Raw genomic sequence first — 26,679 nt, 5'->3', positions numbered from 1 at the left:
CAAATACCCTCATCATCTGGATCATCTTCATCTTCTGTGATATGATGGAATAGTCAACATCCTTCCTAAAATGTGACCCTAGAGACTGAAGGTGATACTTCAGTAGTTTGCCGAGGGCACAGTACAACAGATCTACATTCTTCCTTGTTCTGAATACTGTGCTATTCAACGCAGCCTATAATATCATTAACTTCTCAGTTGCCCATGTTAATTAACAGATTAACAGCAATGACTATTATGGAGTTTCCAGTCTAGTAAACCCCTGAGATATTATTCACATGACCTATTTTCTATCCATGCTTTCCTTACCCTGTGTTTATAAGCTAATTTTATAAACCCATGTACAGAACGTTAGGTTAATCTATCAGATCTCATCTTCTGGGATTTGTCATATGGTTTCACACTGTCAGGATATTTTGGAATCTTGCTATCTCTCTAAAATTTATATCATTTGAAACTTTGGGAAGCATGTTTTCTCTACCTTTATCCAGTTCATTAATAAAATAGATTTAACAGCAGTGTACTAACATAAGATCCTTAAAGCATTCAATAAAAGAGATCACATCTAGTTGACAACAATTCATTAACATTTACTCTTCAAGTACATTCATTCAAACAGTTAGAACTGTTATCTGTAACTCACATCATTAAATGCCTTGTTGAAATCTAAATACATTGTGGCAATAGCATTTCCCTGATCCACCAGTCTGGTTACTTCATCAAAAGAGGAAATGAGGTTAATTTAGAATGCCCTTTCCTTGATTTAAAAAAAAAAAAAATGCTGGCTTTCAACGATCCCTGCAGAAAGTGTTCACAAGCTATCCCTTTAATAATGTTTTTTATAGAATTTGCCTAGGAATGGAAGTCAAACCCGCTAGCCTATAATTTACAGGCCCCATATTCTTCCCATTTTTTTTTCAAAATTGAGCCACCTTTTTTAGGTTTGTGGTATTTCTTCCAACCAACAGGTTTTCATAGATAGTACTCATCAAGTTTTTTCAATACCCCAGAATGTATTTCCTCAGGGTCTGATACCTGAACTCACTGAAGATGACAAAGTACTCTTTTAAGTTTCCCATTTATCTTTAGTTTCACATCCCTGTTAAGCATTTTTTTCTATCTTTCTCAGACCAAAGATCATTCTCCTTGAAAAAGAAAACAGAAAAAGGTAAAAATTAAAGTTTTGCCTTTGCACTACCATCTTTTATCATCCCATCTTTCTGAAGAATAACTCTTCTCCCTTTTCAAATCTTCCTTTTGCCCCCACCATAGCTCTAGCTTTTTTTTCTCTTTTGTTGTCATTAATATTTTTCATTAGCTCAGTTTATCTGGACTTTAGCACTCCTGATTATTTTTGCAAAACTGTGCTACTCTTTTGTAGGGACAGTTAGGTAGCTTGAAGTCAGGAAGATCTGAGTACAAATCCAGCCTCAGACCCTTACTAGCTGTGTGAACCTGGACAAGTCAGTTAACCCTCTGTTTGTCTCAGTTTCCATATCTGTAAAATGGGAATAATAATAGCAGCTACCTCCTAGAATTGTTGTGAGGATCAAATGAAATAATAACTGCAAACTGCTTAGCACAATGCCTGGCATATAGCAAGTTCCATATAAATTTTTCGTATTAGCTATCTAAAATTAGTAGTAGTAGCAATAGCAGTAGTAGTAGTAGTAGTAGTAGTAGTAGTAGTAGCAGTAGTAGTAGTAGCAGTAGTAGTAGCAGTAGTAGTAGTAGCAGTAGTAGTAGTAGCAGTAGCAGTAGTAGCAGTAGTAGTAGTAGTAGCAGTAGTAGTAGTAGCAGTAGTAGTAGCAGTAGTAGTAGTAGCAGTAGTAGTAGTAGTAGTAGTAGTAGTAGTAGTAGCAGTAGTAGTAGTGCAATCTGTTATTTTCCCTAGATCCTATCCTCTATATGGGTCTTTTCAAAAACTTCTAAGTCTAGAAGAGCATTTCTTCTTATCATTTCCTCATTTAATTAAAATCAGCTATCTCCATAAAGTGGGTCTGCTTTTGGAAGAGATGAAGGTCTAGCAGAGTTCCAGATAAAGTCTCCCATCTTAAATCATATGTGTCTGTGTTGGACTTGTGATATGTTTCCTGAACTCTTAATTCCTACTTTTGTCCAAGTGATTTTGTTTTGTACTTCTATAATAGTCACTTTTATTCTTTCTTCCATCACATCCCTTACTGGGTTTCAGGATTTCATGCATTTTAAATATATAATGTAGCTCCATTACCCCCTTTTATCTTTAATGTTCTTTTTTAATTCCAAAGCCATATTTTCATTGCAAACCACATCTTACTAAGTCTCAAGGTCAATGAGACCAGATTTTCCTTGTTAACAATTATGATACATACTTCAACCTATTAACTCATTATACATTTGTATGAAAATATCATTGCTTTCTCTCTTCTTACAAGTCATCTGCTGTGGATTTTATTAGTTCTTTTTTTTTCTTTTTGCAGTTTTCTATGATATCCTTCTTTGCAGATATATGAGGGTAATTTTCCTCTTTCTCCTTTCTCTTCAGCTTAAAACCTTCTTGCTCAGATTTGTAAGACTCTGGGCTAATAAATCTTTACTAATCCTAGTTAGACTCATTCTGTGCTTTCATATTCAAGAATTCATTATGTCTGTATTTTAAGTTAGATCCTCAGATGTTGTTGTCCTTCAGTCACTTTTTTCAGCAGTGCCCAGCTCCTCATGGCCCCATGTGGGATTTTCTTGGCAAAAATATTGAAATGGTTTGCCAATCCTTCTCTAACTTATTTTTACAGATGAGGAAACTGAGGCAAACATGGTTAAGTGACTTGCCCAGGGTCACACAGCTAGTAAGTGCCTGAAGCCAGATTTGAATTCTCAAAGATGAGTCTTCCTGACACTATGCCAGTTGGCTGCCACACCTTATTCAATTATTCATTTCCTAAATATGTCCTATTCTGAATCCCTTATAGTCAACTGAAAGTAACAAAAATGACACCAACTTGGTTCCCAAGAGTTAACACATGGTGGGGGCAGCAGTTATCACATCCTGAATACACATCCCCAGGAAGACAACAAAGTTCTCTGTTGTTTTGTCAGGTCAGCATGTAGCCTTCAGGACTTCTTAACATAGTGATAACCATCGTCACTTATGCCTTCCTTTGAACATTGCTGGATAATTTCTTACCTGGTAGTTCTTCTTTCTAGTCTAGGTCCATATTATCACTCCTTATTATACAAATAACTGCTTCCTTCTGAGAAATCCCAGCTTATCCACATCATCAAATGAGCATTAATATGGGAACACCTTCACATGTTTTACTCCCAGTAGCTCCAAGAATTTAATCATCCTTTTTCCCTTCTTTCTCTATTACCTTTTGTACCACCTAGCTGCAATGGATAGATCACCAGTGCAGGAGTCAGGAGGACCTGAGTTCAAATCTCACCTCAGACACTTGACACTTGCTAGCTGTGTGACCTTGGGCAAGTCACTTAACCCCAATTGCCTCATCCTGGGTCATCTCCAGTCATCCTGATGAGCAACTGGACACTGGATTCAGATGGCTCTGGAGGAGAAGTGAGGCTGGTGACCTGCACAGTCCTCCCTCACTCCAAACAAAGTCAAGTGCAAGCCATGTCATCATTTCTCTGATGACATGGTCTTCTTTGGCAATGAAGGATGAACACACACACGGTGTCCTCCAACCTTCTGATTTAGTATTCCTCTGTTGGTTTGCTTTAATTAATCCTGTCAACATCTTGTTTCTACCTCATTTTTTATGCTGTCTTCCCTGTGAGCTCCTTAAAAACAAGGAATGGTTTTTATTTCAGGGTTTTTTGTTTATTTGTTTTCATTCCTCCATATACTTGGTGCTTAGCACAGTGCCTAGCCCATGGCACATAGATGCTTAATTCACCTTCTTCTTCTAAGTTCTTCTTCCATTCTTTTGAAGAATATATTATTCTCCCTGATATTTTGCAGAATAGGGAAGCATTCTCTTCTTTATGAAAGATGTTAATTAGTACTTTGCACTATGTAGATATTGCTTGATAATGGCAAAAACATAAATGTTATGTACTTTCTGTCTTTTAACACAGTCCTTTGCCCTCTTTTGCTAGTTTTTATTTCTTTGATGTGGTTTTAAATTTTGTTTATTTAGCTAATCTTCTGCCAACTAATGTAGATTTCCTGAATGCCAGGGCTATTAACTGAGCTGGGGTCTTCTGAGTCAAGTGTGATTTACTTCTTGTGACCTTCCCCTCTGCTATAAAGTGAAGCTATCAGCTCTGGTATTGACAATATAGTGCATTGCTGCTTCCTCATAATATAAATAGTTTCACAGGCCTCAAACCTGTCAGCGAGTTAGGAGAGTATCTACCACAAACATGTGTAAACTTCCCTCCAGCAGAATGGGTGGATGAGAACAATTTGTTGCAATGGCAGTCAAGGCAGCTGAAGCAGGTGCTGTGGAGTGCTTAGTCTTAGAGTTTGATCAGACATCAAAGACAGCATCCCGCGTCAAAGCCAATCATCTTGACTTTTGTCTTGCCCCTGGACTTTGTGGACTCTGGGAGAGTGAGGCTGATGAATGTACCACTTTGCCTCACTTAAATACAATTCATGAACAAGTCAAGGCATCACCCCATGATGTCACTGGTCCTCTTTGAAAACCAAGGCCAAATGACAGTTAAAAATCCAGTTATTCAGTTAGATTTAGGGTTAAGGATTCACCTGCTCTCTCTTTGCTCACTGACCTTCCTTGTCTATAGGACTTTCCTCTCTCTTGTAGAAATGAAGTAGGTTATGCATAGTGCTCATTCCTGCCTTCGTGTTCAGGGTCATTGGGCTAGCAGAACAGGGATGGCGGTTTATTTGGTCAAAGTAGTAAGTGACTACATTAAGAACACAATATTCATTACAGCAACTTGAGATAAGGTCATCGTTCCAAAGCTAGAAGGGACCTTAGAGACCAGCTAGTATAACCCCTTCATTTTGCAGATGAGGTAACTGAGGCCCATTGAGGTTAAGTGACTTGCCTAACATCACATGGGAAATAAGCACCAAATGCAAGATATGACTTTGTCTTCTGACTTCAAGTTCAGCTCTCTTTTTCCTGTGCCAGTTTTCCATTCTTCTTGGGAAATACTGCCAAGTGCTTAAAATTTCCCTTGTTCCTCTCTTCTGCTTTCAAATCCAACAAATTCAAAGAGATGAGCATCAAAAAGTTCCTTTGGGAAGTAATGCTCTCTACTTATTGATTTACTTTAACTTGGCACTCTAAGGCAGGTGCAGAAGAAAGAAGAGGCGAGGGCCTAGAAAGTGGTTTTGCCATAGAATCAGAAATTATGGCAGTGACAATGATTATCACACCTGAGGTCAGGGCAGATGGAGAAGATCAGAGAATTGGCAGAAAATAGTAAGTATTTGGCTTATAGATGAGTGAGGAAAGGTCTATTTGGCTTATAGGTGGCACCTGGAATTATAGTAAAGTCATAAGTCAATATTTGTTGTTGTTCAGTTGTTTTTCAGTCACATCCAACTCTTCATGACCTCATTTGGGGTTTTCTTAACAAAGATGCTGGAGTAGTTTACCTTTTGCTTTTCCAGCTCCTTTTACAAATGGGAAACTGAGGCAAAAACACAGTTAGCAAACATCTAAAGTGGGATTTGTACTCATCAAGAGGAATCTCCAGGTCCTGTACATTATGCACCACCCTTTGATTTGATACTGCCTGTTTACTTTCCTTTCCTCTGACTCATAGAATTTAGACCTAGAATGGACCTTAAAGATAATTCTGTCATTTACAGATAAGAAAATTGAAGCCAAGAAAGGAAAGGTGAGGGACCTCCTCCCTTTACTAGAGATAGCAAGAAGATAGTGAGAGATAGCAGAAGGCTAACATGGAGGTCTCTAACTCCAGACACCCTCTTTATTGTCCTCCCCCCTTTGCCTTTCCTTCTTCCCTCGTTATTCTCTTATTTTCTCTCTCTCTCTCTTTCTCTCTCTCCTTCTCTCTCCCTTTTCACTCTCCACTAATTATTAAATTCAATTGAAGAATTTTATGCACATCAAATTAGATTAATTTATTAAAATTTATATTCTTAATATTTAAATTTTAACATAAAGTGAATTGAACATTTTTTTTTCTATTTTTCCCCTCAAAAGAAACAAACAAAAACAAGTTGGTTGTAAATTTTTTTTACTTGTTTATGGCCCTAGGTTGATTTTTCTGTGGATCAGTGGTCCCTGGTAAAAAGAAGTTTCCCTCTCCTTGATATGCATAGTGACACTCTTGCCACAAGTTATGGTGTTCATTAAAATCTACTTAAATGCATTCCTTTGGTTAACACAACCTGAACTGTTCTCTTCTCATTACAGTTATGACTAGATCTGTGAGGTTCATAGGGAGTGGAGATCAATAGGCCCTTTAATTCTTTAGTTCTTGACCTACTCCCAAACACTTACACACTCAATTTCATGGGATTATATATAGTGATGGTGAAACAAATACAACACTCAGTTTTTGTGGGCCTATTCAGAAGAGATGATTCATCTAGTCAAAACTAAGATAGGACCACTGGGTCTTTTTCCAAAGTAAGGAATATAGATAGTGATATAAGTGCTTGTCTCCTCCAAAGAAGAAGGCACAGGAGGAGTAGAACCTAGCAATAAGATGATAATGGGAAATACATTCTGGACAGTTAAAGGGTTTAATGATGGCCTTGTTTATCAAGTCAAGGTCTAACTTGGCGTAGGCCTGGAGGAGGGACTCTGGATATGAAATGTCTGATGCTTATGCCCAGCTGCAGTATGGAGCAAGTCCAAGACCTTGCTCCCTTGCTAGGCTCTGCTTCTTGAAGTATATAACAATGGGGGTATAAATGTCCAACAAGGACTAAGGGGCCATTTCCCTGCTCAGCTACTCATTTGGTCAGGAGACTCAGGGTCAGTGCTTGGGAAGAACCAGTTGACATTCCTGACAAAATTTTGACCATATCACTCACACACACACACACACACACACACACACACACACACACACACACACACACGCAAATTAAAAAATTTCAATTGCTTAACTGAAAAAGGTGAACTGAGAATCAGGAGACCTTGCGTCCTAGTTCCTGCCATGACCCTAACTCTTAACCCCTATTTCCTCCTCTCTAAAATGACAAGGTTGGACAAGGTAATGACTTCTCTTCTTTTCTACAGTCTAATAGTCTGATTCTCTAAGACTTAGGTTCTATATAACCCATTTTGGTAAAAGTTGACTGATGCTTCCTCTTTGACTTTCAGTAAATCACTTCCCCTTTCTGGGACCTCAGTTTCTTCCCAAATAAAATGAAAGAGTTGAGCAAGGTCATCCTTAAAGTCCTTTCCAGCTCTAATATGTCATGAACTATTTTCCAATAGTGAAAACATATATGGTATTTTTAGTACTAAATATATACCTTTAATGTATATTGTTTAAATCCAAATATCAGAGGGCATCTAGTCCAGTCTATACCAAAGTTAGAACTCCCTCTACAGCATTACTAACAATTGGCCATCCATCCTCCCTATGAAGACTTCCCATGATGGAGAACATCATACCTCCTAAAGAAGTTTATGGCATTTTGGCATAGTTTTAATTATTGGAAAGGTTTTTCTCTTCCGTTAAATCTAAACTCATAATTTCCACCTATTGCTTCTGTTTTGTTTTTTTTCCATCAAGAGCAGGTAAGTTATCCTCTTTAAATGTCATCTTATTAGATTCAGCCCATAATTCTAGTCCATCAAACCTCTGTTAGCTCTCTCTCCCATCTTGGCATCATCTTCAAATTAACTAAATATGCTTTCTATGTCTTGATCCCAATCCTTGATAAAATTGTTGGATGGCATAAATTTCTAATCTCAGATGGCTATAATCAATCTGTAAAATTTTCCAAAATGACTTTTCAAACATTTCTTTCCTGAAGCCGTCAGAAAAATACTTCCTGAGAAATTTATAATGATGTTGCTGCCTCCACTACCAGATACTTGTTTACCAATTTATGAAAGTTAACTGCATTAGGAAGCAAACTCTCAATACTGAAAATAAGAGAGAAATTATTTTATTAAATTAAATAATAGTTGTGGGTATTGTGTTACTATTTGAAACATGTTCCTATTATACACATGTGTAGATATTCAGTGTAGCTTTTAAATTGTTACCTTTTTGTTATAAATGCATTATTTAAAGCATAAACTATAAATGTCTTATTTTAATCAGTTTATTTTGAGAAACTTAAAATTTTAGGTCAAAGAGTGATCCCTTCAATAGTTTAAAGTAATTTTAGACTTAGAATAGAACACTTTTAGACTTTTTAGCTTCTTTTTAGACTCCAAGAATTTCTCAAAGTTTAAAATTCTTCAAAAGAGCAAAGAATTATTGTTATCCTCCAAAAAGGAACTAGTATTATTATGGACAGCATCTTGACCTTAGGAAACTTGAATTCTAGTTCCAGGTCTGTCTCTGATTCACTCTGTGACCTTGTGCAATTTTTTAACCACTTTTGCCTCTTTCCTGATTTGTAATATGGCAATGACACCAATCTTACCAATCACAAGGCTGCTGTTAAAATGAAATTAAATATCTTATAAAAGTCCAGTAGTTCTGTGAATATATGAATGTTAAATTATTACTGTAATTGTTTCAATATTTCAGTGGGCTCCTGATTTCATTGATGTGGGATCTCCTTCCACCACTAAAAGATTATAGCCCATTCAGGCCTTCTCACCCTGAAGAAGTTGAACTCATGGATTTCAAGAAAAATTTCATCCATGATGCACCATTAGTGCTGGAGGCCTTCCTCTGGGTCTTTTAATATTTCATGAATACTAGTGCAGCACTCAGTCTATCCAGCTGCTTTGCTTCCCTCTCATTACGCAGCTCACCTTTTACATGCCCCCAATGGTATTTTATCCTGCTTCTCATGCAACAGGTCATCCATTATAATATGTGCTATCAATCTTTCCTCTATGATTCTTTTGAGATTGTGGTATTCCATAATTCAAATCCATATAGGATCAGCAAGAGGATATTGACATTAAAAAATGTGCTTTGATGGCACGGAGTAACTGGCTTCTATAAAATCTTATGCAATTTCCCCAACACAATTCAGCCTGACTAGCCCCCAGAAATGCCTGTCCAAGATAAATGACTAATGTACTAATTCACTGGGCAGCCCAATCAATTTCATGCCATAATCAGGACAACATGCACATCCATTTGATTTAATGTAGGTTGCTTTGGCGATTTATCTCAGATGCTATAGCTCTCATCTAGGGGATCCTATGGTGTCAGCAGTCTCAATGCATTCAGTGTGTTGTCATCTGTGAATAGGAGGTTCTGGAGAACTTCATCTAGAGGGAATCCCTCACCTATTTGCAAATTTGTTTAGAGCTTTCCTCTGCAACAGTGACAAACACCTTTATGAAACCCACATCTTTTTATCCATGACTTTGTTAGTAATGAGCAATCTTTGAACAAAGTTAATCTTGTGTGATCTTAGGGCTGTGGACTGGACCTCTGATTTTACTGGTATAAGGAACGTCCAGGTGAGGAAATTCTTTCTACCGTTGTATGTTGACACCTTATAGACTTCTCTGCAACTTGGTACAGTGGATAGAGTGCTGAGCCTGAGTCAGGAAGACTCTTCTCTCTGAGTTCAAATCTGGCCTCAGACACTTACAAGATATGTCACCCTAGGCAAGTCATTTAACCCTGTTTACTTCAGTTTCCTAATGTGTAAAAATGAACTGGAGAAGGAAATAGCAAATCACTCCAGTATCTTTGTCAAGAAAACCCTAGATAAGAAAAAAAAAAACCCTAGATGGGTCAAGCAGAATCAGACATGACTGAAAAACAACTGAACAGCAACAGACAACTTGTAGTCTCAGAGAATTGCCTAGATTATTGATAATATGCACTCTTTAGTCTAAGAGACACTCTGGATCACACAACCACTATGTCAGAGATAAAACTGAACCCAGGTCTGTCTGGATTTGAGATCATCCTATCTACTGTATCTCACTGCCTCTCATATGCAAATGGGAAATACTTGGTCTGGAGAATTTTTAAGGTTGTACCTTTTCTCCATACATAATGAGCACTTTGAGATCCTATGTCCTCCTTGTGGTCAAATGTCTGACTGTGAAGATGTTATCTGTTGTAGAAAATCATTTGTAAAAGCCTTCCCATTTCCTTCACATTTTCATCCAGGATGCTTTTCTTTGGAAGAATCTAATTCATGTATTCCTCTTTCCTGTAGAGTATCTGCTTCAATGTGGTTGTTAGAAAAGTAGTTGTTCATTAGTCTATTTCTGGAATCTTTGGCATTAAATGAGCGCTGTAACCATATGTTATTAACTTGGCGCTCCCTTTACATTTTTTTTTTTTGGCTTGTCTTAGAAACTTTTGCCTCATTGTTAGCGACAAAGCTGTACATTTGGGGAAGAGGGTTCAGTTCAATAGAGCATTTATAGCTATTTCTTAGAAATATTCTGCTGTGTCTGCTCTTCCAGATGTATCAATTGTTTCTTTTAGAAGAAATTTCCCAATCTTCTCTTGTCATGCAAGCACCTATTACTGGATCATTGTGGACATGGCTCCATCCATCATTTAGGTTACCAATTTTCTTGTCAGCTTTTACACATTGTGCAATTACTTCCTCCTTCAATGTATTCAGCAATTTGGTCATGATCTCTGCTCTGTGGGGTGGACATGTGTCCTGATCATAATTGATATATGGCACTAAACTGTTGTTTTTAAATACAAGAAAAGAAGAATTTGCTGCACAAACAAGAAGAGATTGGCTTTTTTTAAAAAACTAATTCTGGAATGGCAGAAAAAGATGATGATCTTGACATAGTATAGTGATAATCTAATATATCTAGGATATATCTTCCTGAATTTACCTGGTTGGATGATTTGAAGGATTCAAGTGAGTTCATTGCTTTAGATGCTGACTTCAATTCCTTATTGACTTCTTATGCTATTTTTGCCTATTTTCCCTAACAAACTATCATTAACCAATGGTCTTAAAGGCCTCTTTCTGAGACTTTTTTTCTTCTTCCAGTATCATAAGATCATAGATTTAAGGTTACAAGGTTATCTAGCCCAACACCTTCTTTTTACAAATAAGGAAACTGAGACCCAGATAAGTGACTTACCCAAGATCATTCAGTAAATTATTTGGGGGTGGGGAAGCTACTCATGCATCATTTTTCCTCATTCTTATTACATAATGTGAGTATCCCTTCTTTTTCAGTCAGATAGAAACTCAACATCCAACAAAACTAACTCTTGCATTTGAGCTTCTTGAAATTAGGGTCTATCATAATGCCTTGTACATAGTAAGGGCTTAATTAATGTTGACTAAGTTGAATTGTGTTACTCTGTTATTTGTAGTCACAGAGAATACTGGTGTTGAGAAGATGGAACCTTGAAGAAGCAAACCATCTGGAATCACTAAAAATACCCACAAGTCTCTGTTATTTCATTAATTTAGATAATCCTTCCAAAATGTAAATTGTAGCCCATTTATAGTCTACATACATATAGGTATCTATGAATCTTGAATAACTTGTCCATGTCCACCACAAGTCCCCTTCCCTAGTGTGCTAGAGGCTTTCATCACTGATATCAAGTTGATAGCAATGGAGCACAGAAGTGTCCACTGATCAGCCCCAGCATTTTCTATGTGTCTGGCCCACTTTCTTTTGTTTCTGTGAAATCCTTTACTTGTGTTTTGTTGCAGCTTGTTGACTCCTACCATTCACTATTCCCTTGCCTTCTCTGTGATAATCATTTATATTTCATCAGAATCTATCATGTGCCATGCTTTATGGCTTTATAATAACACTCATCAAATGTTGCTTTTAAATACAGCTGTTTCAAAGAAAACTCTAGGATCAGTAAAGGATCTTTATAAGCTCCTGAAGGTAGTGTAGTCCACTTCCCTTTTCTGTTTAATTCTGGCCCCTACTCATACATTTTTACTGTTGGTCCCCAGATATATGTACCAATATTCAGGCTCTACTGATTGTCCTACAACTGCATATCATAACTTGGGCATTGAACATTCTTCATCTATTTGTTTTTGCTAGTATGGATGATCATTCTCCCAATGCCCTTAGAATTATGTTGCATATAGCTCTTCAGTGTATACTTGGTTTAATTTTTCTTTCTTTGCTCTCTTAACTGCCATTCCTACTTTCCCTATAACCACATCCAGGGCTGTGATGTTACTTTCTTCAGGTATTTTTCAGTCATGTCTGACTCTATGACCCCAGCTGAGGTTTTCGTGACAAAGATACTGGAGTGGTTAGCCATTTCCTTCTGTAATTCTTTTTACAGATGAGGAAACGGAGGTAAACAAGGTTAAGTGACTTGCCTAGGGCTCACACAGCTAAATAAGAGGCCAGATTTGAACTCAGAAAGAGGAGTCTTCCTGACTCCAGGCCCAGCTCTCCATCACTTGCACTACCTGGCTGTTCCCTAATTTGTGTGTTCCCTAATTTAGTCTGTTAAAATATAGTCATTTTTTGTTATGTTATTTGGTGCTTATTACATTTAACACCTACCAATTATTTTCTCAGAATATTCATGACATAGGTGTAGAATCATCTACAAATCTTTGATGATTCCCATTCTTATACTTAATCTATGTCTTCCAACGTATTTCTCATTATTTTCATGTATTCTGTCTTTACTTTGAAGTCTCTATATATCCAAATATATGTTGAATTGATTTGGAGAATGAGAGAGAGAGAGAGAGAGAGAGAGAGAGAGAGAGAGAGAGAGAGAGAGAGAGAGAGAGAGAGAGAAGAGATCTTCAGAGCAGAGGAAGTTATATGTCCCAAATGAAGCAGAGAACAGTGGTGATGAGATCTGAGAAAAACCATTGGATTTGGTGAGAGAGAAGGTGACTAGAGCTTTCAAAGAGCAGTTCTGAAATAGTTTTGAGGACATATTTCAGGCTGCAGGAAGTTGAGGGTGAACTAGGTGGAGGCAACATGTACAGAATCCACTAATTTGAGAAGTTTCAAAATTAACAGCTGGAGGCAAGACAGTAGATGAGGGTCCCAATGGATCAAATAAAGCTTGTTCCTATGTACAGATAAATTTTCATTAGACTTTATGAATTAATCAATAGAGGAACCTTGAAAAGACTTATAAAATTGGGCCTCTAATATAGTACATATTATGTACATATAGTACATAGCCATTGACCTTTTGTATCCTGTTTGTAAAAAGTTTCTAAAACAATTTTGTGATTGTTCAGTTGTTTCAGTAATGTCCAACTACTCATGACCCCATTTGGGATTTTCTTGGAAAAGATAACTGGAATAGTTTACCACTTCCTTCTCTATCTCATTTTATAGATGAGGTAATGCAAAGAGGAATAAGTGACTTGCCCAGAGCCACCCAACTAGTAAGTGTCTGAGGCCAGACTTGAACTCAGGAAAATGGAGTCTTCCTGACTCCAGGTCTAGTGCTGTATGTACCATACCACCTAACTGCCCCCTAGTTGTTCAGTCATTCAACTCTTTATGATCCTGTGGACAATACTGTCCATGGGTTTTTCTAAAACAATACATAGATAAAAAGAAAGTCCCTGTTCCTTGACAGTCATTAAGTTTAGCCCATTTTTAATTGAACTACATTTCTACAGGTTTCTTTAAATTAATAAAATTAAAATGTCATTTAAGTAATATTTTTCAAATATTGCTTTTTAAAATATCCTACCTTCTTATCAGAGGAGGCAAGTCTTACATAGGATCTCCATTCCCCATAGACTGTTGCAAACCATTAAAATTGAGATTTAAGTTTGTGTCTACATGATACCAGTAGATCCAGAAAAATTAGTGAATTATCTGGGTATTTTCAAAAACCCCAAACATTTGACATTATATACATAAGATGTTTGGTAGGACTTTTTCCTCATTTTTATCAATGTCTGGTATTAATTTAGTAAAATAATCAAACAGCCATAATTTTCCATGGATGAGAATTTTTAATTAATTTTTAAATAATTTTGAGGAGTGTACAAATGAATGAAGAGTTGTTACAACAAAAGGTATACTGTCATCACTGCAAAATGCTAATTAGTAAACTTTAAAATAATTTATTTTGACTTAACTCATTTATTCAAAAAATATTCATTAAGTTCCTATTATAAGTGAGATAGTACGCTTAATACTGGGGATACAGACATCATTATCAAACATTTCTTGTCCTCTAAGAGCTTGTACTCTTTTGGGAGGAAACAACAAATACCCATACAAATAAATACGAAGTCATTACTAGGTACACTAGCATCTGCAGGACTCATGTAGGAGGTGGCACTTGTGTTGAGCTCTGAAGGAAGCTGGAGATTCCTAGAGGTAGAGGTGAAGAGGGAGTATGTTCCAGTTATGAGGGACACTCTGCCCAAGACTGGAGATGAAATATAATCTCACTGCAAACAGCAAGCCTGAAGACTATAGGAAGGGAAGCAATGTGTGATAATCTGGAAAGATATTCTGCAACCCATCTGTGAAAGGTTTTCAATGCCAAACTAAAGCGTTTGCAATTTATCCTAGAAACAATAAGAAAACACTTTTTTTTTTTTTGCTTTTTGACTAGCAAAATGATATGGTCAGATTTCTGCTCAAAGAATATAATTTTGGCAGCTACATGGAGAATCTTAAAAGGGGGGAGAATCTTAAGTCTGGGATGCCAATTAGATGTCCAATGAAATAGTCAATGAGAGTCTAAAGTAAGATGGTAGCCATGGGTGTGGAAAGAAAATCAGTAAGACTTGTCAGCTAGTATTAACTTCTGAATTTTGCAATTCTTTGATTATATGTTACAAAAGATTGCCACTGCCTCCCAAAGCACTTTGCATATTGCACCTAGTGGTGCAGTAGATAGAGCACTGGACCTGGAGTCAGGAAGAGTGAAGTTCAAATCCAACCTAAGATCCAGCCTTAGTTGTATGACTCTAGGCAAGCCACTTAACTTCTGTCTACCTTAGTTTCCTCATCTGTAAAATGAGGATAATAATAGCAACTACCTTCCATAATTTTCGTGAGGATAAGATAATATTTGTAAAGTAATTTCAATTATAATTAATAGTAATGACTATTGTAGTTCTTATTGTCCTTCTCTGAAGCTCTTACTATATTCCATTTTGTTTCACAGTTTTGCATAATTGTTGTACTCTTTTTATATAGTATTACATATCTGTGAGTATGACATTCCACTGACTGGATGATAACATATTAGTAGGGAGCATGTTATGTATCCTTGTCTATCTCTCAATGACTTAGACTTCATAATAGCAGAAACTAGGTCATGAATGAACAAAACCTGAGAGGGAAATAGATCACATTAACCTTAGACCATAGACTAGATGTCCTATTCTCCAGACTAGATTTCCACCCTGTACTTCATACCTTCTAGTCAGTGATGGCATAATGCCAGCTAGTGAACCAAGTATGGATTACATTCTAAGAGAAGGTGAAAAGTACCCTGGATGCATAATGAAGGGGAAGGAATCAGAAAAATCATTTACCTATAAGAACATTGTAAAGAGAAACAATTTGGAAAGACTGATAAACACAATAACCAGGTATGATTCCCAAGGACTAATGAAGTCTGCCTGTTACCCACCTCCTGAGAGAGCAAGAGAATTCAAGGTAATGTAGTCAAGATTTTAAAAAAACAACAACAGACATACATTTTTTGGATGTGGCTGTTACTTTGTTTTACTTATACATATTTATTGCAAAGATTTTTTTTCCACCCTAGTGGAGGGGGAATGAAATGAAGAGAAAATTAATGCTTATTTTTTTTTTGTTTGAAAGTAGCCTAGAGCTATATAACAATACAATACAAAAGTGGCATCTCTAGAGTAACCACTTATTCCTAACTTCCTGATCTGCATAGAAAACTAATCAGTGCCCATGTAAGAAACAGAATCCCCTTTATCACAAGCATTACTAACAGTCCTTGAAATACCTGTTAAATGCAGCACTCCTGTGGAATTACTAATTTTAGTATTTGATATATCAAAGTGTTACATAATTACACTACAGAAGAAAAATATGAACCATGTCAGTATTCTCCAGGTTAATTCATAAGACTTTGGAAATATCTATCAAGTATAAATTGGGGTATGATTTCCATTGCCAAAGGACATTGAAAAGACACATGGTAAGCATAAGAAAACTACAGCATATTAGCATTGAAGCCTTGTCATTGGAGAAGTATGAAAAAGACATCAAGGAAATGAAATGCATGACTGTAAAAGGAGGTTAAATGATCATGTTAGGCTTTGAGAAATCATAGACAACCCAAGTACTACACTGGTACCTTCCAAGATATTAACAAAATCAGAAGTAGGTACCTAGTACCTTGGGTGAATTGGCTTTGAATGATTTACAGAAATATATTGACAAGGAGAGAATATGGTGCAATGGAGAAAGGTACTAATCTTGGAGTCCAAATCTTGGATTAAACACAGTACCTTCAAAATACACTTGACCTTTCTGGGCCTCACTTTCCTCATGTAGGAAATTAAGGAGATGAATTAGAGGGCTACTGAGGTCCCTTCCAACAGCTCTAGAACTGGAATCCTGGGAATTGTACAGGTTGAGAAGGGTGCTAAGTGGAGTTAGACAGATTTACAGAGGTGGGTATCTGGCCGTGCATATGGCCACTTTACATTACAGAATATCTGGTGATCATGCCCCAGTGAACTTTATCCACTCAGTTTTGACCCTCTTGCCCAGACACCTAGGTATCCTGATTTTGGAGTAGGTAAAGTTTGTATGGATTTGCTCATAGTCCTTAGAAAAAATAATGGAAATAAGTTGAGGAAGGGAATTAAGCAAAGGGAAGTAGAGAATCCTTGGCAAAAAGATAATTATCAGGGACAACCAGATGAGAGTTGAAGTGTATTCTGTTGTGGAGCTGGCTGGATTTAGTATATTATGTAAATTTGACTACTTATGAATCAATACAATATAGCCCCAGGACAGGAGGCACAAAACTGGGTGGATTAAGTTTCCTGGGGCATTTATTGCATAAATATTTATTTATTCAGCACCCTCAGTGCCAGGCCTGGTGCTAAGCACTGATGATACAAAAAGAGGCAAAAGACAATCCCAGCCCTCAAGGAGTTTATAGTGTAAAGTCCAGTGCTCTGGATGATGCTGTGGTAGTACAGATGGCCAGAAGGTAGCCATCTCGGTAATTGTGCAGAAATTACAAAATCACATTAGCAAGGGACAAGAGAATCTTCTGTAATGGAAACTGCTAACAGGATATCTTAATTTGCAGTGTCTTCCACCCCTCCAGCCTCTGTCATGATATGTTTTTACTATTGTACAGAGAAAAATAATTCCCACTCTATCTAGAGAAAAGGATTTCTGGTAGGGAAATCAGCCAAAGAAGTTGTCAGTACAAGTCTTTTGCCACCATTTGGTGAGAGAGCACCGTACAGTCTTGGTGTATTCAATAATGTTTGCTGTCCATGGCAAAGCAGAATGAATGGGGGCCAAATCCTGAATCTACTGACATAAGCCTAGATTTAAAATGTTCATTCTCTTAAAAAGAAGCAAAAAAACATAGTTTCTTGTTTATAATTCTGGCTCAAATTTTTATTTTGTTTTCTTTCATCCTCAGGAGAAAGTAAAGATTTTTTCCTTCCTTTTTTTTAACCTTTTTACTTTCCTTGCCAGGTTAGTTCTTCTTATATTTTTAGTTCAATTGGAAAGTACTACTGTCCATTTTGACTTTTATTCCATGATAGAAAATTCACTGTCATTACAATGAACAAATGCCACCATAGATTTAAAGGCCAGGCTTTCATAAACCCATGGGGAAAAATGCCCTCAGGGCATTCAGTGGACAATTTCTCTCCCCTTTCTAGGGAGACTTTTTCTGCAGTCATAAAATTCAGGTCACTGAGGATATGGATTTTTTTTATTTTAAGAATTTTTATAGCCTTGCCAAATACTGTCTCATATTTTCATCACTCCCTACTTCACATTATCCTAAATCAGGAAGCATTGCCCAAAGGGATAGGACCAGGTAAGAGATTTTGCAAAGAAACAGTTGCCAAAATTATATAACCCCAAAGTCCCAGCTTCCAACAGGACCTATAGGACGATGAAATGCATAATGACACATGGGGAGAAAAACCATCTGCTTATTTCATTATAGGTGATAAACACCCTGAGATAGAGAAGTGATCCACAAGGAAAACAGACTACAAGAAAGGCCCAATACATTAATGACATATCCAGTGAGAGGGACTTTGCTCCCTAGATCCTTCATGGAGGTACTTCAGTTTCCAAAACCAGGTGTCTCATATAAATCATTAAAGGACTATGACCAGAACCAAACTAGATTCACTGCAGACCCTTAAAGCGATGTGACAGCTTTTGGTTCATATATATGTATAACTTCTTTGCATATCTCTTAGCCTGTGACGTGTTTTGATGTGCTAATGATCCAGTGTCAAACAATTCACATGGCAAAAGACCGGCACTGCTGGATTTCTACTGCTTAATGCCTCCATGGAGATTTAATGCAGTCAATCAACCAAATGCATTTATTAAGCACCTCCTCTTACGTACTTTGTGAGGCACCAGAGAAACAAATGCAAAACTGGAAGAGTCTCTGCTCTTACGGAGCTTAAATTCTCCTTGGCAATCAGAATTCCTAATCTCTTGCAGTTTAGAGTTCTTCTATTCTGTCTTGAATGCTATCTTTCAAAATCCCCTGCAGAATGGTAGATCTGGAGGACTCTTTACTGTGTTTGAGTGAGGCAGACTCCTGGTATTTTCTGCAGAGGCAGAAATCAACTAGAAGTACAATATAGAGAAAACCAGTTCCTATTTCCATTTGAGACATTTTAAGAGATCAGTTGAATTCTTGATGGATTAACTGATCAAATACAACTGTTTTCATTTGTAACTTTGGAAACTCGACTGTAGAAATTACTCCAATAATTTAGTTTTTCTTATATAGATGTTTATTATTTTAATTCTCTTGTCTGAATTTTAATGCATATTGCTGAATGCTCTATACTTTATGTGGTAGACTAGCCTGATTCAGGCCAGTCTACTGGTAGAGATTTGATATTGGAATGAAATTAGACATTAAATTAGACATTAAGAAAAGTTTGCTTGGCCATAGAATGGAAAGGGATACTCAGCAAAGATACAACATTGATTTAGGTGGAAATAACCTTCTTCATCTAAATACATGAGCACTTATGGTCAAAAGGGTAAGATATGATTACTTTCTATGCTAAGGGACATCCACCATATCTCAAGGGCAGTAGCTCCCTATGGGACTCTTTTGTCCAGGAGTGACTGTAAAGCCATGATAGGTTGGTCAATTAAGTCTTAAAGATAGTTTCAATATCTTTTTAGGAAAAAAAATCTAATATAACCCTTGAGGTATAGCACTATAGGAGAAACCTAGCCCAACTCACATGGTGGAGCCCATTTAAATATTGCTTCTGCCATGCCTTCCAACCAAATACATCAGTGACAGTTACTGTTTATACAGACTTTTAAGGGGCCATTCTAAAGAAGAATATTATTAAGACATAATAAAAATGTTGTACCTTTTGCAAAAAATCCTTATTTTCAGTGGGAGAATTGGTCTGCTTTCCATCGGGTTCCCTGGCATAAAGAGCAGCTTATTCTCAAGGGCTACCTCTGACTCAGCTGAGCAGTGAATTTCCACATCTTGGCATGTCAGAAAGAAGGAAATATGTATTTTTCAGTCTAGTAAATGTTTCTACCCTGGGGGTTTGCTGTCAAGTATTCGGCCAATGCTGAGAACATAATTATGGATTATTCCTATCTGACCCTATAGATCACTATGAAGGCATACATCCTGAGTATACTCTAAATGAAGAATAGAAAAAAACCATTTGGGAAAAAAAGGAAGACATAAGGAAAATTATGTTTGTTAATAAGCATCTTAATCGTTTCCTATTAAAAATTTCTGGGCATGTTTCCTTGGCTTTTAGTTGTTTTTAAAAAAATAACATAACATTTCTGTTTAAGTAAAGGAGCCAAGCATGAGCTGATGTATTTTCCTAATTTGTGGCTTGCATTTTTAAACTCCCTCTTAGCCAAAGACAAGATAAATGAATCATCTAAATTTCAATGATACCAGAAAAGCAACAGAGGTTCCAAACAAAAGAATATTCTGGTTAACCCTCTTTTGACCAGAAAATATTATGAGGGCATTCCATTCTACAGCTATACCAATTTGTGATCTGCCCATCTCTGAATGTACTATGGGAGAAAAAATGAGGAAGGACTTCCATATCAGGGAGCAAGGATTGAAAAGACTTGGTCTGTACCCAAGAATACCAAAATTAGTCAGATTCAATAGAATTTAGTGCCTTACCCAACTACTTTTCAAGTAAGTTTTAACAACAGTAGAAATTGTTCTGAACCAGAAATCAAGACACCTGGATTATAGCCCCAGCTCTGCTACTAGTTACCTGCCTGGCCTTGGACAAAATATTCAATAGGTTTCTGCCTTGGTTTTTCTCATCTTTAAAATTTCTAAATTATAACTGGTGAGTATCTTGATGTCAGCTCTACTCCAACTGGTAAATACCACTGTATAGTAGAATCTATTGATGATTTTGTTTCACAAAGCATTTGACAAGTTCCCTCATGCTAAACATTGTGGACTCATTTTAATTGTTCTGAAAATGTAGTGTTCCATGACTCAGATCCATATAACACTGGTAAAATATTAAAATTTTACTATAATGTTCTGCACACCCTTTGATACAGCAATAATTCTATTAGGTCTATATCCCAGAGATTTTTTTAAAGGGTAGAAAATCAGTCTATTTGCACAAAAATATTTGTAGCATCTATTTTCATAGTGAAAAAGAAGTGGAAATTGAGGGGATACCCATTAATTGGGGAAAGGATGAACAAGTTGTGCTGTGTAATTTTAATGGAATATTATTTTGCTATAAGAAATGACAAAGAGAATAATCTTACATGAACTCATACAAAGTAAAGTGACTAGAACCAGAGAACATTGTCCACAATAACAGCAATATAGTATAATAAAAAATTGTGAATGACTTAGTTATTCTCAGGAATACAATGATCCAAAGGATTCGTGATGAAAAATGCTATCTGTCTCCAGAGGAAGAACTGATGTCATCTGAATACAAACTGAAGTACACTATTTATATATTTTTTCAGATCGCTCCCGGAATGATTCAGTGGGACAGATATCTGTTCATATAGACATCTCAACCATTCCAGGAACTGGGGAGCACAAAGTGACTGTAAAAGGTAAATCTAAAGTCTGAGCAACCCAAGTATCTGATTACAACGTTAGATAACAAGTAGTGAAATTAAAAGTGTAAATTTTCTTTTCTTTTCTTTGAATCTCTACCCAAAACAAAATGCCTTTGAAATTTTCTAGATATCTTTGGGTAGAAGTTGGAAAATTTAATATTTGGAAAAAATCTCAATATTTTGTTGGTTCTTTTTTTTTGAGATTTTCTAATGACTTTTGGTTTTATATCATAACTTTCCTCATCTCCTGACATACAACATGTTTGCAACATTCCTTGGTAACACAGAAAATACTATGAACTAGCACCAAAATAGCTATTAACCAACCAATCAATAGTATATGCAACATTCTGCATCAATAGTTTCCCAAATTCTCTCTCTTTCAAGAGCAGAGTAATGTTTTTCACCATCTTTTCTCCCAGGAGGAGTCAATGAATGAGTTTTAGTCAACAAGTATTTATGGGCCATTCCCTACATTAAGATGTAGATATATAGACATTTTAAGAATGATGACAGCAATTTGTTTTTACTACACTAAGGAAAAGATGATCAGAAGGGATGTGGAAGAAAATATAATAATTTGTTAAACTTGATATATATCTTTTAACAAATTATAAATAATTTGATGTTTGTGGTTCTGTGTATAATCCCTTCATTTTGTTTATTTAAATATTTCAGTGAAGCTTACTAAGTTACGAATTTAAAAATAAAGTTTAAAGAGTATTGGTGTCAAGAGTATCTTGCTATGGGATATAGTCTAGTATTTGATGGATTTTATCTATGATTCCTAACATTTGGGCTTTTGAAAAAAATCACTTAATGGCTTAGTGATTTTGGTACTGTGAGAACACCATCTGAATACTCACTAATGCTAATTTTAACCTCCAGAAGTATTTGATAGAAGAACATTAAAGGGCAACTACATATTGCTTAGTGGAACAGTAATTTGTTTTGCAGTAGCATTGCATCTCCCTTTTTTGAGGAGGGAGAGGAAGGGGAGTATGTGTTTCACTGATCTAGAGAACTCCTAAAGAAAAAGCTTGCTCTATCAATGCAGGTCTGTAACACGTTGTCTTGCTGAAATACTGAGAAGTTAAAAGTTGCCTGTACGTGTGAGAGATGGGGCTTCAATCTACCCCTTCCTTAATCTGACGCCACCTCTCTATCCATTCTGCTTCTCAGTACTGATTTCTTGCTGACTGTTAATGACAAAATGGGGAAATTTCATCTTTCTGTACATGTTCATGCTAATACTTTCTCCTCCCTTCTCTTTTCCATTTTAGTCATTGCCATCAATGATCTACACTGGCAAACCACAGCTATGTTTCGTCCCTTTGTGGAGGTTTTCATCCTGGGACCCAACCTTGGTGACAAGAAAAGGAAACAAGGCACCAAGACCAAAAGTAACACCTGGTCACCCAAGTATAATGAAACTTTTCAGTTGTGAGTATTAGTTAAATCTCATTCATTTAATTGGCTATCAGTCATAACTCAACTAAGTCTGTCAAACAATTAAAAATGTTTCTAGTGAATAAAACAAAACCTAGGACCCATAACTATTCTTTATCCCATAATATCAAGGCCCTAGTCCCTCTTAGGTGACTGTGGGAATCTTAACAACAATTATTGTGGCTATTATGATTTTATTTATATTGCCACATAATAATGATTTTATGCTGAAAATTATATATGTGTAAATATACAGCACTTTATAATTGCAAAAGATTTCCATTTCTCATTCAACTCTTTAAATAGCCCTCCCCAAGACATGTAGCCTTTTCCCTATTTGATAGATGAAGAAAATTAGTTTCCTAGAGTTTAATTGATTTTACCCAAGTTTGTACAACTAATAAATGACAGAGCTGGGACCTGAACACATCTTCTGGACTTAAGTGCTATTACCTTTTCTCCTATTGCACATCATTCCAATGGGTTTCTCGAAGAAACTAAAACCTGTCAGCTGATATGCTTCCCAGAAACAGGTGGTCTTAATCCAGTTGAAATGCACGTGTGTGTGCAGGCACATGCATATATACAGAAAATCCTACGAAGTGAAACCATCATAGGCTATGAGGAAAATTCTTTTGGATATGGAATAGCATTTGATTTCCTTACTCTTTGTCCCAATAGTACAGGCTAATTCTAAATATGTTCTAACATTTATCAATCTCCACCTTGCTTTATGTCTCATATCAAGTCACTATTTCCTTTACTTTTGCTTTCGATTCTCTCAAAAATGCCCCCTCACCTTAGTTAACAGTTTCTTCCAGGAGGAAAAGTTAGACTCTGCAAAATGTTTGATCAGAAAAAATCAGGAGTGAAAAGCAAGTCAGAAATTTTTACTGCTGGGACATATATAGTGTATTCATTAAGGGCCCAGAATATCTGAAGATGAATCAAAAGAAGGTTGGGGGAAGGAATGTTCCTGGAATATCACTAGTCAGCCTTCTTCATTATGTTCTGTTCTGCACTGCCAAGTTGTCTCAGGTTATTAGTAGAAGCCATCATCAGCTACATAGCTGACAGGTCTAACTGTTGCCATAGGAAAGAACTGGCATGAGCTCTGTTGTGGTATGGAAAATTTGGATTAAATTTAAATTCTTGAGAGTAGTTCTTGATTTTTTGTGCAGGGTCTTCCCCTGAGAAAATCAGCAGAGATAGAATTCTTTAGTCAAGGTTTGGACAGGGAGAGAAGGGGAAAGAGAGAAGGGGAACTGTGGTATGTGGTGCTAGGGTGTTACAAAGCAAACTCATGAGTCTCTAGGCATTGACCACCACCTTCTTCTCTGATCTTTGCATCACTGGAGAGAACAATGAAGAATACCCAAGGAGAGGTAGGAGAATAGACTGGATGGGCAAAAGGACAGCTTTATCAAAGATTTTGAATGCTAGAATGAGGAATCTGACTATTGCCTGATGGGAAAATATTGTGGGTTTGAGCAGCGAGTGGCGCAGCAGAAAGAGCATCAGCCCTGGAATCTGGAAAACTTGAGTTTAAATCCAATATCAGACTATCTAGACTAGCTATGTGTGGGACCCGGGACAAGTCACTTAAAAAACCTGTTTGCCTCAGTTTCCTCATCTATAAAATAAGCTGAAGAAGGAAATGGCAAACCATTCCAGTATCTTTGCCAAGAAAATCCCAAATGGGGTCATGAAGAGTCAAATGTGACTGAAACGATTGAACAAAAACAAAAACAAAAAATTGTGGGTTTATGAACAAGGAACATGATAGAACTCAGGAGATCATAGATTTAGTGCCTGAAGGAAACTTAGAAACCATCAAGTATAACCCATCTGTTTATTATTCAGGGTCACTCAGTATCATATTCAAGGAAGGATAGTCTGGGTAAAATTCAGCAAATAGAGAAGTGGAATAGCTACCTCCATAAAATGAGAATAGAATGGAGTGGCATTAATCATCCTAGGATTTCAAGTTGGAAGGGGCCTTGGTAATCAGCTAGTCAAATCCTCTTAGGTCATAAATGAGGAAACTGAGCACGACGGTAGCAATTTGCCTAACATCACATAGGTAGTAAGTAGCGAAGTCAGTATTCAAACCCAAATCATTTGCAAACAAATCCAGTGCTCTTTCTACTAAAGCCCCTGCCACTCATGGCCCAAGTAGCTACAGTTAAGACTACCAAAAATAAACACATTGAAACAAAGTTTAAGCGTATAGTCCAACAAAATGTTATGTGTATAATGAGCAAATTATAAGAAAGCAATACAAAATGTTTATCTGAACGGCTCTGGATATTTGTTGTAAACTATAATTCTGTCTAGAAATTCTACAGAATTTATAGGGTGGAGTGGTAAATAGCCAGTAGGTAGATAGCTACATTAGAAAAAAAAAACTCAGAAATTTTTAAGGAATGATATCAGTGTTTTGAATCCAGTGCTCTCCAGTTACTAAAGTACAAACATATCTGAACAATGTATAAAACCTTCCACAAGATTCCAGAATTGGTTAGGGGATCAGAGGGTAGGGAAGAATGTCCTTCATCAAAATTCACATTTTTAATCCCTACAGCATCCTGAGTAATGAAAACCGCCCAGGGGCCTATGAACTTCACCTCTCAGTTAAGGATTACTGCTTTGCACGGGAAGATCGAGTTATAGGAATGACGGTGATTCAACTCCAGAATATAGTGGAGAAGGGGAGCTCTGGGGCATGGTATCCGCTATTGAAAAACATCTTTATGGATGACACTGGCTTGACAATCCTTAGGATACTTTCTCAAAGGACCAATGATGATGTGGCTAAAGAATTTGTAAGACTGAAATCTGACACAAGATCTGCAGAAGAGATTGCCTGAAACCAATATTGCAAGGTAGCATCTTCAAGAACCTAGATAAGCTGTTGTTGTTTGACTAGTGCATGTGTGTGCAAATCAGTGGGAATGCATAACCAACTGTGTTTAAGTGTTTATCAGTACTCTGGTGTGTGGAAGACCTGTATGACTTTTGATGCCTGTTGGGGTTTGGAAAGTTAGTAGTTCCATAAAGTGCCAAAATGAAGATTAAAGATGCATTATCAAGAGTATCTTTTCAGACGCTGATTTCATTTCATGATCAAACTTCCACCTCCTCAACTCAGTCATACGTTACTTGTCCTTTGTTCGTTGTTTTCCTTACGATACTGTTATATGTAGTTTAACAAGTTAACTGCCTACCTGTGCATTAGAGAGTATTTCGTATTCATATGCTTTTTGTGTTACTTCACCATCATTTTAGATGTCTGACCAATAACTTTTTCTACCATAGCTAAAAATGCAGATACTTCTAGAAAGTGTTTGTAATTTTATAATTACTAATGTAATGTGATGATTTTTGCATACAAGTGAAAATAGAAATGGTGGGAAATATTTTATGCTGACCACTTTCCAACCTTTCTGAACTATCACTGTGAAGAAATGCTATTAAAGCAATCTTATACAAAGCAATGCTCACTAGTTTGTTTAAAAAAAAAAAAAGTTTGATATATTGAAAAAACTTTTGTTCTTCAAAACTGCCAAGGTCCTATCATGTTTGTGCAAGAAGGTAAGTTAATGTGTTTGCTGTGTGGCATAATGCTTTTACCAAAATTCTTTTTTTCTTTTTTTTAGAAAGTGATGTATTCAGGGTAAATGATTTAGACCTAGGAAGGCAAATTTGTTTCTCCAAGTCATCTATTATATGTAATGATACTGTTAGTGTTTTCCTTCTGACAGTTATAAAGATCACTTTACATACTTAGCTGTATAATCAGTTAAGTCCTTTATCTTTTTCTTTAAAAAATATTCAGCAGTTTGTACTGAATGCAACATAATTATGTATTGCACTGAAG

General features: G+C 36.6%; 1 protein-coding gene across 2 annotated transcripts in view; it reads left to right on the top strand.

Annotated features, from left to right (window-relative positions):
• UNC13C (unc-13 homolog C) overlaps window positions 1-26,292 on the top strand; it is a 769,865-nt gene extending 743,573 nt beyond the window's left edge. For both annotated transcript variants that reach the window (XM_072616138.1, XM_072616137.1), the window contains 3 exons: window positions 21,252-21,344; window positions 22,634-22,793; window positions 25,384-26,292. In XM_072616138.1, the coding sequence (XP_072472239.1) occupies window positions 21,252-21,344; window positions 22,634-22,793; window positions 25,384-25,669 (539 nt within the window). In that variant the 3' untranslated portion in view covers window positions 25,670-26,292. The remainder of the gene's footprint in view (window positions 1-21,251; window positions 21,345-22,633; window positions 22,794-25,383) is intronic.
• Window positions 26,293-26,679: the final 387 nt, after the last annotated feature.

This window comes from Notamacropus eugenii, chromosome 1 (assembly GCF_028372415.1).
Source record: "Notamacropus eugenii isolate mMacEug1 chromosome 1, mMacEug1.pri_v2, whole genome shotgun sequence".
In the NCBI taxonomy this organism is placed as follows: domain Eukaryota; kingdom Metazoa; phylum Chordata; class Mammalia; order Diprotodontia; family Macropodidae; genus Notamacropus; species Notamacropus eugenii.
Note: the sequence above shows the minus strand (reverse complement) of the source record. Positions and strands in the feature narration are given on the sequence as shown.